General features: G+C 40.9%; 1 protein-coding gene across 3 annotated transcripts; it reads left to right on the top strand.

The window, feature by feature from the left end:
• The first annotated feature begins 6,080 nt into the window (after positions 1-6,080).
• Positions 6,081-16,315, top strand: LOC107559397 (transmembrane protein 200C-like). 3 transcript variants are annotated; one of them, XM_016243205.1, is made up of 2 exons: positions 6,081-6,094; positions 14,262-16,315. In XM_016243205.1, the coding sequence occupies exon 2, from the start codon at positions 14,283-14,285 to the stop codon at positions 15,798-15,800; it is 1,518 nt and encodes a 505-aa protein (XP_016098691.1). In that variant the 5' UTR covers positions 6,081-6,094; positions 14,262-14,282; the 3' UTR covers positions 15,801-16,315. The 3 variants fall into 3 exon arrangements, with proteins under 3 accessions (XP_016098691.1, XP_016098690.1, XP_016098692.1); XM_016243204.1 differs by lacking the exon at positions 6,081-6,094 and adding an exon at positions 7,311-7,599; XM_016243206.1 differs by lacking the exon at positions 6,081-6,094 and adding an exon at positions 13,240-13,398.
• Positions 16,316-17,152: the final 837 nt, after the last annotated feature.

Genomic DNA, 17,152 nt, shown 5'->3' with positions numbered 1-17,152 from the left:
GTGTGAGAGAGTGTGTGTGTGTGTGTGTGTGTGAGTGAGTGTGTGAGAGAGAGAGTGTGTGTGTGTGTGTGTGTGCGCGTGCGGGCGTGCGTGTGTGTGTCGATGACATTAAGTTTTTGTAGTCCATTGAGAGCAGAGGAAGATTATCAGTCAGTAATGGCTTCAGTATCTATATACTCTTCATATGAGTTCAGAAAAATGTTTTTTGGGTAATTTTGGAGCTTGTCAGACGTTCGGCTTTCATTATACGGAAAAGAACAGTCAGAATGTTCTTCAGAAAGAAAGTCTTACTGCTCTGAGTAGGTGATGTCAGGAGGATCATTAGTGTCTGAACTCTTCCTTAATACTCAGAGATCTGTGCCCTTTCTGTTACTTTTTACCTCTAATTTTACTCTATTATTTTGTACAGTTCTGTATGATTTTGCCGTACCTGCTGAATCACCTTTTATTTATTGTGCGAAATCACCATACGTTTGCACAGGGAAGGATAATAATATATTGTATATGATCGATTTCAAATGCCAAAAGGATTTGTTTTAAATTGAAGAGTGTTTATTTTTGTGATGTCTCGTGCAGAACCCAGAATTAGCCCAATCCCTGTTTATGTTTAATGAAATATTATGAAATACTTTATTGGAGCGTGAATGGCTCTGTGAGAATGTGATCTGAACTCTGGTTTCGCATCAGGGGATTTTCTGATGATTATTTAAAGAGTTGCTATAATGCACAAAGCAAACAATATATATATATTTGCTATGAATTTTGACATTGGTGTGATTTCAAAGCCGAATCCGTCTCGTTTGAACATGTTTATTTAATTTAGCCAAACGTCAGGAATGTACATCCATCGTGTGTGTGTTAGTTTTTGTTCCTTCAGTCTCTGAAGACGATCAGTTGCGTTTCATTGCACTGCTGTATTAGTTCAGCCCGTTTATCCAGATATGATGATTGATTTATTGATCAGATGCTCTGTACATATTTATAAACCCTCTTTGTTAAACTCACTTCTACAACAGATTTCGTTCAGTCACATCAGCACCCTAATAAACCGTGCAAACCTCCTCTGCTGTCGTCTGTATTCTGAATCATGTTCCTACTGAATTAAATCATATTTCTGTTGAACACAACATCAGTGGAGCTGTAAGTTTCATAATTCATATTAAACGTTGGGTTTATGTGGTTGGTTTTATATTACATTATAGCTGGACGTTCTTGGGCAACGCTTGATTTGGTTCGCTGTGGAACATCAGGACACAAGAGATGATGTCTGTGTTTATTCACAGCAGATGCACGTCTCTCCTGCCTTCCTGTAGCACGACAGCAGCATTAGTGGAGGAACACATTGATTTATCTGCGTTTATTAATAGAGTTCTAGTTCTAATAACCGTGCAAACCTCCTCTGCTGTCGTCTGTATTCTGAATCATGTTCCTACTGAATTAAATCATATTTCTGTTGAACACAACATCAGTGGAGCTGTAAGTTTCATAATTCATATTAAACGTTGGGTTTATGTGGTTGGTTTTATATTACATTATAGCTGGACGTTCTTGGGCAACGCTTGATTTGGTTCGCTGTGGAACATCAGGACACAAGAGATGATGTCTGTGTTTATTCACAGCAGATGCACGTCTCTCCTGCCTTCCTGTAGCACGACAGCAGCATTAGTGGAGGAACACATTGATTTATCTGCGTTTATTAATAGAGTTGAGCTCGAGCAGAGCAAAGCAGGAGAATCTCAACCTGAAGCAGATCTGAACACGAGTGTAAAATCAGTGAATGTTTTTCTGCTCGAGTGTCATGTTGATGTTCCAGCAGCTCAACAACCTTCAGATGTTCCTCAACCATCTGGATGACCGGTCACGGGTAAATCAATCATGTTAACCTTGTTTATTTATAAATCAGTTATCATTTATGTTGTGGCCAGCTGGAGAAGCTGTTGAAGGAATAGTTCACCCAAAAATGGCCATCCGAGATCAGGATGAGTTTGTGTCTTCATCAGGTTTGTAGAAATGTAGCATTGCATCAGTGTCTCAGCAATGGATGCTCTGCAGTGAATGGGTGCCATCAGAATGAGAGTCCAAACAGCTGATAAAAGCATCACAGTTTCAGCTTTTGTCTTCTCCAGATGTTAACTGATAGACTGGAGTGCTGTGGATTATTGTGATGTGTTTATCAGCTGTTTGGACTCTCATTCTGACGGCACCCATTCACTGCAGAGCATCCATTGCTGAGACACTGATACAGTGCTACATTTCTACAAACCTGATGAAGACACAAACTCATCCTAATCTTGGATGCACTGTGCTTGAGTACATTATCAGCACATTCATTTTTGGCTGAACTATTCCTTTAAACAGGGTGTTTTAAAGAAAATGACTACATGATGTTTACGGCTGTTAACATTAATGATGTTGTGTAATTGTTAACAAAGTGTGACTGATGTTTGTTTTCGGGTCGCAGTGATTGGAAACACCCGAAGGCTCTTCATGCAAATGTGAAGCAGGTGACTTTAAAGCCGTCCTCTGTAACAGCAGATGCTCAGTAAGAGGGAATAATGGAGCTGTTTGCATGAATGAATCATCAGGGTGTGAAACTCAAACAGATAAAACAATTCATGAACGTCTGACTCCAGAACATCAGATGCAGCTGCATAAATACCATTTATATATTTGTATATGTTATGCAGCCGATGAATCACACATGCATTAATTCTGACATGAGGTTTTGATGCAATCTAATGAGATTTTGTGATTGACAGTGTCCTTAAATGTTCATCCTTCATGATTAACTTCTGGACTCCAGATGAAGATGGGAGTAGATCTGAGGAAACCGCTAGGTTTGTGGTTCAACACTTTCAGTCACTGTAACCAGAGCTGCACTATATTATAATGCACATTTCATTTACTGTCTGTGGGAAACTCAGAATGGATTCACTGTAATTCACAGACTGTTAAAGAGACAGAACATCCAGAAATGGTCATGCTGTCATCATTTTCTCACCCTCATGCTGTTCAACACAAAACAAGACAAAAATATCTCTATTTTACTGTATATAATCAAATTCACTGACTTTCATTAAAGGGGTGAAAACATTTGACATGCTTCAAAATATGTTATGCTGTGATTCACAGAAGAACAAAGTCGTGCATGTTTGGAAGAATGCCAGAATGATCATTTCAGGTGAATTATTTCTAGCTGTTATTTGGGCGTCATAAATGTGAGTCACTGTCACTAGTGCAGAAAAGAACATACATTTTCATGGTGTTTATATGTGTGTGTGAACATTCCACTGTTACTATTATTATTATTATTATCAGTGCTCATGAGTTTTGGCTTATAGTTTCCAGTTAAATGTGTGATAACTTGCCCCGGTGTCAAATTCAACCACTTATATAGTCAGTCATCTAATATATGGCAGTGTGGTTTTATTGTGTTTTATTGTAATTTTAGTTTGGAGACAGAATTCACAATATTATCCTGATTTTAGACCTTTTTGAATTAGATAAATCAAAGTATAAAAGCACTGCTAGAGCTTGTGACAACTAGCCCCGGTCAGATGCCTTTTGCATTTAGCATTTCCTCAGTTTTTCATGTGAGCGGTTAAACGAAGGCCTCGTGCTGAGAATAACCTCTCGGGTCAGGCTCGGCCCGTCCCATGAGGCATCTGAACTCAGAGAGGATTATGGGAGAGTTTGATGACGCAGGTCTGTGGGAATCAGAAGGTCTGGGATGCGCGGTCACGCTGTAGAACACATCTGTCTGAGATGAGATCCTCCAGCTGTAGTGGGAGAGGAAGACTCTTCCTCACGTCCCTGTGGAGAGCCGGAGCACAGCTGGAGGGGCTTGTTAAACAAACTCGGCCATCGCTGAGCCAAAACACTGTTCTTCTCCAGCACTTGATTGTGTCTTGAGGCGAGATGTAGGAACTTCAAAGGCCATGGAGGTTTGGCTTAATGAGCGTCTCTCGGAGGAGCCTGAAACTTGTTAGTTTGCAGCATTTCATCTTTATCCTGAGCTCAGCATCTACAGAAGTGCTTTGGGTGCTATGATTGCGGATAAACTGGAGCGTTACCAATTAAACATGCTGCTGTTGAAAAGTGCAGACCTTTCATTTTGAAATGAGTAGCAATCACACTCATCTATAACCAGTGTTTTAAACGTATTACAATATTGCGTTACTCGATTAAAAAAAGTAACTAGTTGCATTACTTGGTTACTTTTGTATGGAAAGTAATGCATTACATTACTTTTGCATTATTTTTTCTCACATGGGCTGGAGCTGCTTATTTAGTTTTAATAATAAAACAAAAATGTATATTTTTGGCAACTGTAAAGGCCCTTTCACACCTTTCAAAGTGCAATCAATAATCCTCATGCTGAAAGAAATGCTTCTGCACTGTAATACAGAAATGCTTCTAAAATGTAATCTGATTATGTAACTCACGTTACTTGTAATGCGTTGCTTTACTTGTTACTTAAAAAAAAGTAATCTGATTACATAACTCGCGTTACTTGTAATGCATTGCTTCACTAAAAAGTAATTTGATTACGTAACTTGCATTACTTGTAATGCGTTACCCTCAACACTGTCAAAAACCACATTATAACCAGGATCACATACTAAAGCTGCTGATTTTTGGATTTAGTCTCAAATGTTTGTTACATTGTGTCTTAATGCGTAGCTTTTCCTACTCCGCATTTGCCAATTGCTGGTTTCAATCAGTTAAGCTGGTTATTGATCTTTGGGTTGATCTCTGGCCTCTGGAATGATGTTGATCATATAATGGTATTGATTAACCCTACGCTCCTCTTCAGCAGATGCTTACAAACAATTACCACTTGCATTTAATGAGTTGATCAGGCCTTCTGTCATTTTATCATGCATTAATATTTGCTTTGGCAGGTCACTTAATCTTCCTCTAGTGCAGAAAGAGACTAACAAGAAATACCATGGTACAATGATGTTTTGAACATGTTGTTTTTCGATGTATACCATGGCATTCTTTGAAGCACTTTGGAGGACCATGTCAGAACTAGGAAATGAATAGGGTACACTCTTAAAAATAAAGGTGCTTCAAAAGGTTCTTCAAGCGATGCCATAGAAGAAGCATTCAGTCAAAGGTTCTTTAAAGAAGCATCTCTTTCTTACCTTTTTGTAATCTGAAGAACCTTCTTTCGCCACAAAGAAGCTTTTGTGAAACAGAAAGGTTCTTCAGATGTTAAAGCTTCTTTATGGAACCATTTAGACAAAAATGTTCTTCTGTGGCATCACTGTGAAGCACCTTTATTTTTAAGAGTGTAAGTGATGAGTTACAATGTGTTTTGTGTATATCAAAGTGCCATGGTATCACTAGTGCTTTCTGAAGACCAGTATGAAAATGAAGGATCTAAACACAGAATGCTTCTGTTATTATTTGCTTTATTATGGTTCACATTAGTGAATGTGCTAATAAATAGTCACAAATATAGCTATAAGGGAACGTTCTGTCAAGGTTCTGCCACTAATGTTAATTGTCTAGTCTAGTTGGACGTTCATCTGACATTTTTAAAACTTATTTCAAAACGTTTGCTAAATGATTAAACATTCCCTTAATATTCGTATAACTAGGGGGAAAAAACTGGATGTTTTTGTACTGGACCCATAGCAAAACGTAGGAGGGGATATTTACATGCCAATATTATTGCATTATGGCACTTTTTGACAAGTGCATGACATTCCTCTGATTATGAACATGCTCCAAATGCCGCGTGCATGAGTTTTTTCTGGCATGTATTTGAGCAGCAGGAACAAAGAGGCGCGGCGCGTCTAGAGAACGCAGCTGACCGTCGCTCAGTGCTGTTTCTCCGCGTCTCTGAACGGGTTTGACGCGTCGTCACTCATCGGGTTTAAACAGTTTAGAAGGCAATTATTCAAATCCTGCAGCACTTCCACCGGATCCGGACTGCGGTATCATAGCAACAACATCCGAGAAGCGGCGCAGCATCAGCCGCAGTGACGGCGCGAGACCAACTTAACGCGCAAAATGCGCTCTTCTAAAGAGAGAAAGTTTGCGTTTCGTTGCACGGATACGAATTTATTAGTCGTATTTCACGGTAAGCGATGGTTTTTCTCCTCAGACGTTCCTTCACCGTGTCGATGGAGCAGATTGTGTGATGTATCGATGGAGAAATCCTGATGTATGAATGCGTGACGGTGTCTCCGGTGGTCTTGTATGTTTCTAAGGGTCCGAATGTCACGAGCTGCTACGTACGTTATCTTCACATTAAGAAGCAGACCTTTATTCGTCGATTTGTTTAATTCCTTCCTTTAACAGAGGGATTACTGTTCTCCATCTTTCACAATCAGCGTTTTTATTAACAGTCACTACACATTTGATTCTAAAACTCTATTTAAATTCGCCCTTTTTATGGTCCTCGTGTCTGCATTGAGATTAGAAACGTCTGAATTCGTGGCAGCTTCACAGAAAACTGTCAAATGCGAACATTAGGCTTTTAAATTGAGACAAAGTGACTGTAAATCTCCTCATTATCGAATAACGCCGACCTGTTTGAAGCCTCGGAGGAGGAGCTGGGTTATTGATTATCGACTGTTATTGATCTGCAGGGCTGGAGAATCTGTAATAACACTGAGGTGAGCTTCGGTGAACCTGCCCATGCTTCAGGTTTGTGAGACAGAAAGGTTCTTCAGATGTTAAAGCTTCTTTATGGAACCATTTAGACAAAAATGTTCTTCTGTGGCATCACTGTGAAGCACCTTTATTTTTAAGAGTGTAAGTGATGAGTTACAATGTGTTTTGTGTATATCAAAGTGCCATGGTATCACTAGTGCTTTCTGAAGACCAGTATGAAAATGAAGGATCTAAACACAGAATGCTTCTGTTATTATTTGCTTTATTATGGTTCACATTAGTGAATGTGCTAATAAATAGTCACAAATATAGCTATAAGGGAACGTTCTGTCAAGGTTCTGCCACTAATGTTAATTGTCTAGTCTAGTTGGACGTTCATCTGACATTTTTAAAACTTATTTCAAAACGTTTGCTAAATGATTAAACATTCCCTTAATATTCGTATAACTAGGGGGGAAAAGCTGGATGTTTTGAACGTTCAGAGGACTTACAGAAATTATGTTTTTGTACTGGACCCATAGCAAAACGTAGGAGGGGATATTTACATGCCAATATTATTGCATTATGGCACTTTTTGACAAGTGCATGACATTCCTCTGATTATGAACATGCTCCAAATGCCGCGTGCATGAGTTTTTTCTGGCATGTATTTGAGCAGCAGGAACAAAGAGGCGCGGCGCGTCTAGAGAACGCAGCTGACCGTCGCTCAGTGCTGTTTCTCCGCGTCTCTGAACGGGTTTGACGCGTCGTCACTCATCGGGTTTAAACAGTTTAGAAGGCAATTATTCAAATCCTGCAGCACTTCCACCGGATCCGGACTGCGGTATCATAGCAACAACATCCGAGAAGCGGCGCAGCATCAGCCGCAGTGACGGCGCGAGACCAACTTAACGCGCAAAATGCGCTCTTCTAAAGAGAGAAAGTTTGCGTTTCGTTGCACGGATACGAATTTATTAGTCGTATTTCACGGTAAGCGATGGTTTTTCTCCTCAGACGTTCCTTCACCGTGTCGATGGAGCAGATTGTGTGATGTATCGATGGAGAAATCCTGATGTATGAATGCGTGACGGTGTCTCCGGTGGTCTTGTATGTTTCTAAGGGTCCGAATGTCACGAGCTGCTACGTACGTTATCTTCACATTAAGAAGCAGACCTTTATTCGTCGATTTGTTTAATTCCTTCCTTTAACAGAGGGATTACTGTTCTCCATCTTTCACAATCAGCGTTTTTATTAACAGTCACTACACATTTGATTCTAAAACTCTATTTAAATTCGCCCTTTTTATGGTCCTCGTGTCTGCATTGAGATTAGAAACGTCTGAATTCGTGGCAGCTTCACAGAAAACTGTCAAATGCGAACATTAGGCTTTTAAATTGAGACAAAGTGACTGTAAATCTCCTCATTATCGAATAACGCCGACCTGTTTGAAGCCTCGGAGGAGGAGCTGGGTTATTGATTATCGACTGTTATTGATCTGCAGGGCTGGAGAATCTGTAATAACACTGAGGTGAGCTTCGGTGAACCTGCCCATGCTTCAGGTTTGTGAGCTCATGTATGAGCAATGTTAGGTTGTGTTAAAACCTGCTTTTAGAGATCTTCTAGAAGCATGATGCTAAGAACCCAAGCATCTCTCTAAAATATGAAAGCTGTAAATGTATCCCAGTGAACCAATTCAGTAGATTATTACGAAACCTTGAAGATCTTCCAGATGGAGACCGAGCCAAACACCTGAATGAGGACATACTGTTTTCTGCAGAGTTTGTTACATCACTGCGTTTATTATAATGCGCTATAAGATCTTGTTTAAAGACAGTGCGATAATTAATGCAGGAATTCTTTTTTTTATTTATTATTTGTTAGCCTGGAAAGTAGAGGAACCCAACCGGTTGAACTGGCTGTACATCTGCTTTGTTTTCACTCATTTCAATTAAATCTGTCCATAGTAGCGAGTTCAATAATGGATGTGTTGTTTATAGCAAGTACCCCTCATCTTATCGGCATGCTATGAGATGTTTTCATTTTAAAGTTGTCATATGATGCTGCTAAAAAGAACATTATTTGGTGTATTTGGTGTAATGAAATGTGTTTATGCGGTTTAAAGTTTAAAAAACTCCTCTGTGCCCCGTCTTTCTGAAACGCAGCGATTTTTACAAAGCTCATCGTTCTGAAAAGCGAGGTGTGCTGTGATTGGCCAGCTATCCAGTGCGTTGTGATTGGCCGAATACCTCTAGCGTGTGACGGAAATGTTACGCCCCTCACCATACTGTTGTATTTCCTCAGCGACCAGCACGGATCAGCTCTAGGCATGACGCAGCGGATATCGTCCTCTTTTGGAAGACCAAACAAAGTAGTTTCGCTTTCACAACGAAGCACACAGCGTCTTCACGACACGGCGGCGGCAGCAACAATACTACAGCGAGAATAAAAGTTACGCCTTCTTTCTTTGCGTGAACATTTGGGCGGCGTTATGCAAATCTTCCCACATAGTGATGTAGATATGTGGGGGCGTGTTAGAACGAGGCGTTTTAGGTAGCCGTGGCTGGCTCTGAACTTTTATAAAGAATATCTCTTTGGATTTGAGACTTTAGTCTTTGCAACTTTACAGATCTTCTTTATGCACCAAGAGCTTGTAACACTCCAAAGAGAAAGGAACAATTGAAATTGCATCATATGACCCCTTTAAGCCTTTATCGGCCAACGTTCCGATAATATCGTGCATCCCTATCTGTTTGCTCATCTGCGATACAGCAATAGGACGTTTCCTATCAGATGTCAAATAGATGTTTAGAAGATGTCTTTAAGATGATTTAGAAGGTATGTAAAACGGACCTCTTAAAGACGTCTGTCAGATGTTTGTACACAGCAGATGCTTTCCAGATCTTTAACAGACCTCTCGCAGACATACGTGTGCTATCTGGGAGTATAGCGAGGGTGTAAACTGCGCTCCCTCCAGCATTTCAGACACTGGAAAAACCAAATCTAGAGAAGGAGAAGCTGGATTCAGATCAGTGGAAGGCAGGTTTGCCAGCAGCACATCCTTCAGATGGATGTTTTGCCCGTGCGAACAGCGTATCATTCATTTTCCGCCCACGAATGAATGTCAGCAGCATATGCTTGGTGAAATGTTTATTTGTATGAGGAATATTATCTGTTGACTCGAGCGTCCTGCGTTTGCGAGTGAAATTCGATGTAATGGCCGTCATTTTTTGCTCCATTACTTCTACGTTTCTCTGCACTGATGATGAAGATGCATGGAAATTAGATTTTTTTTTTTAGTGCAGCTAGTTTCACAACCAAACTCATTCTGGCAGTCTCTGTCATTTGGTGTTTTGTCCTCATGACGTGTTTATTGTCACCCGCTGCTCTCCATCCAGCACTTCAGAAATGAACATAAAGGTCATTGTGATCCATAAATCCTTCTCGGCCGTGTTTGAGATGTCTTGTGTGTGTCTCTGAAGTCTCTGTGGATCCCGCCGCTCGTCTCTGTGTACGCTCAGATTCTCTGCTGTTTGCTTTGATGTGGAAGGATCCGCGCACACCTTTGAATCATCCACTTGTCTGGACTGATGGAGCGTTTTCAGCTTTATTTCATTAAACGTGGAGTTTGCCAAACGCTCGCAGGAAATCGTCGGATCTGTAAATCTTTGCGGTTGGAAATATAGAAGCAGAGCCAACACAGAAATATGCTTCTTAAAAGCAGTGTGTTTTGTAACACCAGTCTGCAGCATCTGTGGATTGTGTTGTTAGGAAAGAAAGAGACTTTGTTGGTAGTGAAGCAGAATGAGACGTGACATTAGTGATGAAGTTCAAGCAACCATGATAACTGATCTCAGTCATTTAGAAGAGCAGCTGCATGGAAGGGATTTACACTAGTTAACTGCTTTTTAAACCAGTTTGCAAGTACACACCTGTAAGAGGTTTTGCACCACTTGCAGGTTTAAACTGCAGGAATAGTTCAGCCAAAAATGGAAATGTGCTCACCCTCAGGTCATCCGAGATCAGGATGAGTTTGTTTCTTCATCAGGTTTGTAGAAATGCAGCATTGCATCAGTGTCTCAGCAATGGATGCTCTGCAGTGAATGGGTGCCGTCAGAACGAGAGCATAACATAGAAAACATACAGTACAGAAACATACAGAAACATCACAATAATCCACAAGTAATCCACAGCACTCCAGTCCATCAGTTAACATCTGGAGAAGACAAAAGCTGAAACACATCCAGCATTAAGACGTTTTTAACTCAAATACCATAGAGTCCATAATCCATAATAACTCTTCCTCCAGTGAAAAAGTGCATCTGCTGTTGTCTCTCTCATCAAAATCCAGCCACATATGTGTTTAGAGCTGTTTAAACGCTGCTTGATCTGTGCAGATTTCTCTCCTGATTCACACCAGAACACTGACTCACTGGAGGAAGAGTTATTATGGATTATGGATTCAATGTATTTTAGTTAAAAGCGTCTTAATGCTGGATTAGTTTCAGCTTTTGTCTTCTCCAGATGTTAACTGATGGACTGGAGTGCTGTGGATTATTGTGATGTTTTTATCAGCTGTTTGGACTCTCATTCTGACGGCACCCATTCACTGCAGAAGAAACAAACTCATCTACTTCTACGATGGCCTAAGGGTGAACAACTTTACAGGACGTGTTCATTTTGGCTGAGCTATTCCTTTTAGACAAGCAGTGTATTTTCACAGGTTGAGCAGCAGTTATTTAAACAGCGTGTAATAAAGTTTGAGTTATCCTCTGTAGTGCACTAGTGAGTAAATTTAGGGCAGGTCCATAAACGCTCATAACGGACACACTTATCAGCTGAATTAAGCAATGTTTTCTCTCATTTTTTTCTGACTGTGTTGGACAATAAAACTGCTTCATCATTCACCCGACATTCAAGAGAACTGCTGTCTGTACATTTAGAGTTAAATCACACGTTTTCTGGAATCGTAGCTGTGTGAAAGTCAGCTGATTGTTGCCATTCGGTTAACTGCTGAAAGATTCATGACTGACGAGAACACATGATTACACGCTACATGTGTCATGTTTATTTACTCTCAGTCATTATCACTGGTCATAAGAAGTCGGATCTGCTGATTCATGTTAAATCAGTGTCCATCTAACGTGTCGAGAGACTCCGAACAAGCACTTAATGAACACAGCGGCAGGTTACACATCAAGAGAAATGGACACTCGAGATCCAGCGAGAAACTATTGCACTTTTGTCTTCTTTTCTCCCCTGATGATTCACAACTAATGAACCCTGGTGCTGGAAACTCAAATATGTATTTTCCCTCTGGAAGTCCCTGTTGGAAGACAACATTTAATTGGTGCCATAAATTATTAGACTCCACTGCAGAAAAGCAGACGGGTTCACAAAGGCCACGGCAAAATAGAGTCTGTCTGTTTCCGTTCACAGCATGAAATAAACATCCAGTGGATCCTATATCTCTGTGTTCCACTGAACTGAATCGTTTCTACAAACTCTAATAAGGCTCTGTTAGGGTGATGTGGTTTAGTGGTTCAGACCCTTGAGGAAGACTGTAATGCATCTGAATCTTTGGGAGGTTATTCATTTCTTATTTAATGCAACTTCCCTAGCACCACAGCTCTCAAATCTCATTCATGCATATTCAAAGATGGCATGGTTCATCAAACCTGGTCAGATCCCACTAAGAGAAGCACAGCTTCATTTATTTGATCTCCTGGGATTTTCAAGCTTTAATTCATTGTTATTTGATTGAATTGAATTGAACAGGAAGCACTAAGATGTTCACCTGCTAACATCAGTAAGTGAATCAGTGCTTTCTGATAGACAGTGATGTTCATAGACTTCAAAAGGCCTCTTAGATTTTCAGCAGTAATCCGGCTGGGCTGGGCGATATGGCCAAAAATAAAACGTTTAATCGAAGAGAATGATTTTAGTGTTTAATTATTCATCTTAAAACTTAACTACTAGATGATTCAAGTAACACCGGTTAAAGTAAGTTCTATTAAAGTGCAGCAGACATAAAGTTTGACATAGAAGTGCATGAAGTATGAAGGCAAATACTGTACAAACTTGTCTTTAAACATATCCTAAATATACAGAAAAAATGCAAAATAAGAAAAATGTTTCTTAGCCAAAATTAGTTTTTATTAACAGTACATGAAAAATGCAAAATATCAGACGTACAGTAGTAGTTCTGCACAGCTTTCTGCTTTTCTATGTAAATATGCATTTGATGGATGCATCTTTTGCAGCATCTTGCGCATGAAATGGCATTCTAAAAATGCAGCGATCGAGATAAAAGAAGTTCAGCTCACATCATAACCTTGCATTTTTTCCACCGTCTCAACCCTAGTAATCCTATATCTACTAAGCAAACAAGATTTGTTTTACCTGCTAACCTTAAATTCACTCAGTCGCGCTCCTACAGTTTGTGGTAGAATCAGCTTTTATGTCAAATCAGCGAACAGATGCTTTTCATCTTTCTGTTTGGAGTCTGGCGTGAATCATGTCATCTGTCTGTCTCTCGCACTGCACTCGTGTGTCGCTGATCACTGCTGTGTGTTTGTGCTGCATTAACCCACACCATCCATATGCTGTTCACAGAAACAAGCGTCTCGCTCTCACTCAGAGTCCAGTGAACACGCCTGAGAACGAGCGCCGCTTTGCCTCGGTTCATTCTCTCATTCTCAGCCTTCCAGATACTACAGAGCTTTCATCAAGATAAGTGAGCTTCTGGAACATCCGTCTAATGAAGAACCAATAGGAGCACAGCAAATGCTGGTGTGTGTGTGTGTGAGACAGAGAGAGCGACGTTTTTTGGAAATGGGTAATACTGGTAGGATGGCACATATATATTCATATATATGTGTGTGTGTGTGTGTGTGTGTGTGTGTGTGTGTATATATTCACATCAGCAGTGGGATGATTCTGCTAATAGGTCAGAAGTCACTTTTGTTCACCAAGGATGCATTTCTTTGATAAAAAATGCAGGAAAAATGGTAATATTGTTAAAAATTTTAAATATCAGTTTTCTATGAGAATCTCTGTTAAGCTGTAATGTATTTCTGTGATGCGCAGCTGTATTTTCAGCATCATTACTCCAGTCTTCAGTGTCACATGATCTTCAGAAATCAGTATAATATGCTGATCTGCTGCTCGAGACACATTTCTGATTATTATCAATGTTGAAAACAGTCGTGCTGCACAATATTTTTGTGTAAACTGTGATGCATTTTATTTTTCAGGATTCACAGATGAACAGAAAGTTCAAAAGAACAGCATTTATTTGAAATAGAAAATCTTTTGTGACATTATAATGTCTTCACTGTCACTTTTGATCAATCTTTTATTTATATATATATATATATATATATATATATTTTTAAATGTCTCCAAATTTATGAATGGTAGTATATTGTGATTTCCACAAAAAAAATTTTTTTTTAAATAACGTAAACTGTAAAACTGAATGAATAGACGTACATATACATGTATATGCCTGTGCTTTAAGTGTTTAAGTTTTTGTTATTTATGACTGTTGCTTGTATATGCTAAATCTATGTTCGATTTTGTGAGTATGTGTCTAGATCGCATGGCTTTTTCAGCCCACACTATGGTTCTCATGTTCTTTCTATCTTCTCCAGGATGATTAATTGAGCGCCATCATGATCGCCACAGGGGGTCTGCTGCGGATATCTGCCAGGAGACAAGACTCCCTCCGCGCGAAGAACCGAGCAGAAAACAAGCGCAAGAGGAAAGAGAAGAAAAAGAGGAAGAACGAAGTGGTCGTGGTGAAAGGAAAGCTAAAGCTGTTCTCCGTATCCGGACTGGTCGCTGCCATTGGGATCCTGGTGCTTCTGGTTGGAGTGGCCATGGCTGTGTTGGGCTACTGGCCCAAAGAGAGTTCGCTTTATCCAGGACTGATGAACGCACAGAGGACTTACGACAGCCGAGAATTAGTCAATGTGACCGGCAGACCGCCTTGGGATCTCCTAGATAAAGACTTCAGGAGCTATAATGGCTCCAATGGGCCTAAACTGGGAGCATTCGCTGCATTTATCAACAGATACTTATATTCGGACAAGCTGAAAGTGTTCGGACCTTTAATCATGGGCATCGGGATCTTCCTATTCATTTGTGGCAATGCAGTACTTCACGAAAACAGAGACAAAAAGACCAAAATCATTAACCTCAGAGACATCTACTCAACGGTGATTGACATTCATAGCCTGCGGAGCAAGGAGTCGGCGCCGCTCAACGGTTTCGTGAACTACGGCCAATCGAAAGACACCAAATCATCGTACGGTTCCCCTCATAAGGGCTCCTGGCCGTCTCCAGGCTCTGAGCGACACGACGCAGATAGCTTGATCCCATCCCGACGGCCGTCTACCACCATCCCACGAGTCTCGTCTTTGGAAAGACAGAGCTTTACGGACACCGTCTACAGCATCTATCGAGACCAGAACCGAATTGGCAAGGAATGGGAAACCAGGAGCATCGTGTCCACTTCGGTCAATGCTTTCACTTTGCCAATGATGAAGCTCAACCACCGAGGAGCTTCGGAGAGAAGGGGTTCGGACAAATCCGGAGAGGCCAAACGAGAGGTCCTGGATGCCGAAGCCATTTGCAGGCGTTTGGAGAATCTGGTGGCGTCCAGGACCATCACAAAGGCCAAAGTGGAGCCTCATCCCAAGCTTGCGCCGGATTCGGTGGAGGTTTACAGGAGCAGTGGGAGTTTGCAAGGAGCTCCTCGCGTCTCTCTGCAGGGCTCCCGGGTTCAGCTGCTGCCTTCTGGTTCTCCGAGTCGCAAGGCCACCGGATCTCACCTGTCCTTGAGCGCTTTGTCTGACTACTCCAGGTCTATCGATCTGGATATCTGTCCAACCACCCCTACTTTGGTGCGATCGAGACGTCTCAGCTGTCCTCGGCTGGAAGGCCTCGGCAGCGGAGGCTACACCAAACTTGAAGGCCTTGGCGGCGAATCCTTTGAGTCCACAGACAATGCCACGTTCAGTCGAGAGAGCTCTGTTGAGGTTTTAGAAAAGGACCGGGAGCTTCATGATGAGACACACCGGCAGGAGTGTACCATGATCAGACAGTATTCAAAGAAACAAAAACTCATAATGGTTTCGCAATCGGATACCACTTTAGAAGATGTGGAAATGGACAGTGTTGAAGTTTAATTCGCTGAAAGTCTAAGAATGACATGCAGTGAAAGCATTCGAGACGTTGACTGAAACATCGTCAGTGTGTTAGATCCAAAGTTTCTCAGTCTTAATACTGTTTCCTCGAGGAATCACAAGCAAAATCCCGATGGGAAGCAAGAGACTTTCAGCATGATAGCACAGCTATGCTCCACTAGATTAAAAACTTCCAGTAGTAGATTATTTGTGGCTGTTTTCGTTTATCGGTGAAGTCTGGCTGTCTGAGCCGCATGTTTTATACTGTCGTCTACTTGCACTTTTTTTAACCACTAAATTATCAATTATTTTTAGAAATTGACTTGATAGCAATATCTCATTTGAAATGTTCCCTGCTTGTGTGGGAAATGTTTATGTTTGCATTTTGCCTCAGAGATGTTAACTTATACTTGTATGCTGTCGATTTATACTTATTTTTAGTTTGTTTGTTTGTTTGATTTGAACTCGAATGAGTCGAATCCTAACGTTAGCTAGCACAGTGGTTCAGTACTGTCTGAAATGTAATGTCCATTACAATATATTTAAAATATCATGAGACGGCGCCGTGTAGTTTCTCAGATGAGTTTTGGGGTCGATTAATTAAAGATGAATTAACAGTGTGTCTTTAAAGCAGATCTCATTTAGCTCAAGAGAAGAACTAATGCTGCGTTCCATCCAAAATCAGATGTTCTTGCTTCATATCTCCGTCCATAAAGCTGTTCCATTGCCTGAGAGACCAAAGATAATGTTTAAAGTGTAATGAAGGGTTTTTCTCAGTTCTGAGGTTATATCTAGCAATTCTCAGTTTACATGTCGCAGTGTCTCAGTTATGACTTTTCTCTGAATTCAGAGTTTATATCTCGCAATTCTGACTTTTATCTCTGAATTGTGGGAAATAAAGTCAAGAATTGCAAGACGTAAACTCAGAACCTCATCCTCATCTGCTCTGGATTACTGCATCAGGAGCTCGGGACGCTCTGCGGGGAAGGAGTCAGAGGGGAGAGTGTTTCTCTGAATCTGTGTGTGAGTGTGTGTGTGTGTGTGTGTCTCTGAGCCGCTGCTGCTTCATGCACACAGTTCTCTCCTGAACGCGCACTGCTGTTAAGCTCATTAATGAACGCGTTAGTGTTTCATTCTCTGCTACATCTTCAGGACATTCAGTTTCTCTCTGTTCTGCAGACTGTGTGTTTTAATGCTTATTTATATCTGTAACTGAAGTCATGAGAATATTGAATGATAGATTCCATCCCGACGCCACAGATGCTCCTCCAGAACACGCACAGCATTCCCTCTCTCTCTCTCACACACACACACACTCTCTCTCTCTCTCACACACACACACACTCTCTCTCTCT

The sequence above is a fragment of the Sinocyclocheilus grahami genome, unplaced genomic scaffold, assembly GCF_001515645.1.
Source record: "Sinocyclocheilus grahami isolate Dianchi unplaced genomic scaffold, SAMN03320097.WGS_v1.1 scaffold683.1, whole genome shotgun sequence".
Classification (NCBI taxonomy): Eukaryota; Metazoa; Chordata; class Actinopteri; order Cypriniformes; family Cyprinidae; genus Sinocyclocheilus; species Sinocyclocheilus grahami.
Note: the sequence above shows the minus strand (reverse complement) of the source record. Positions and strands in the feature narration are given on the sequence as shown.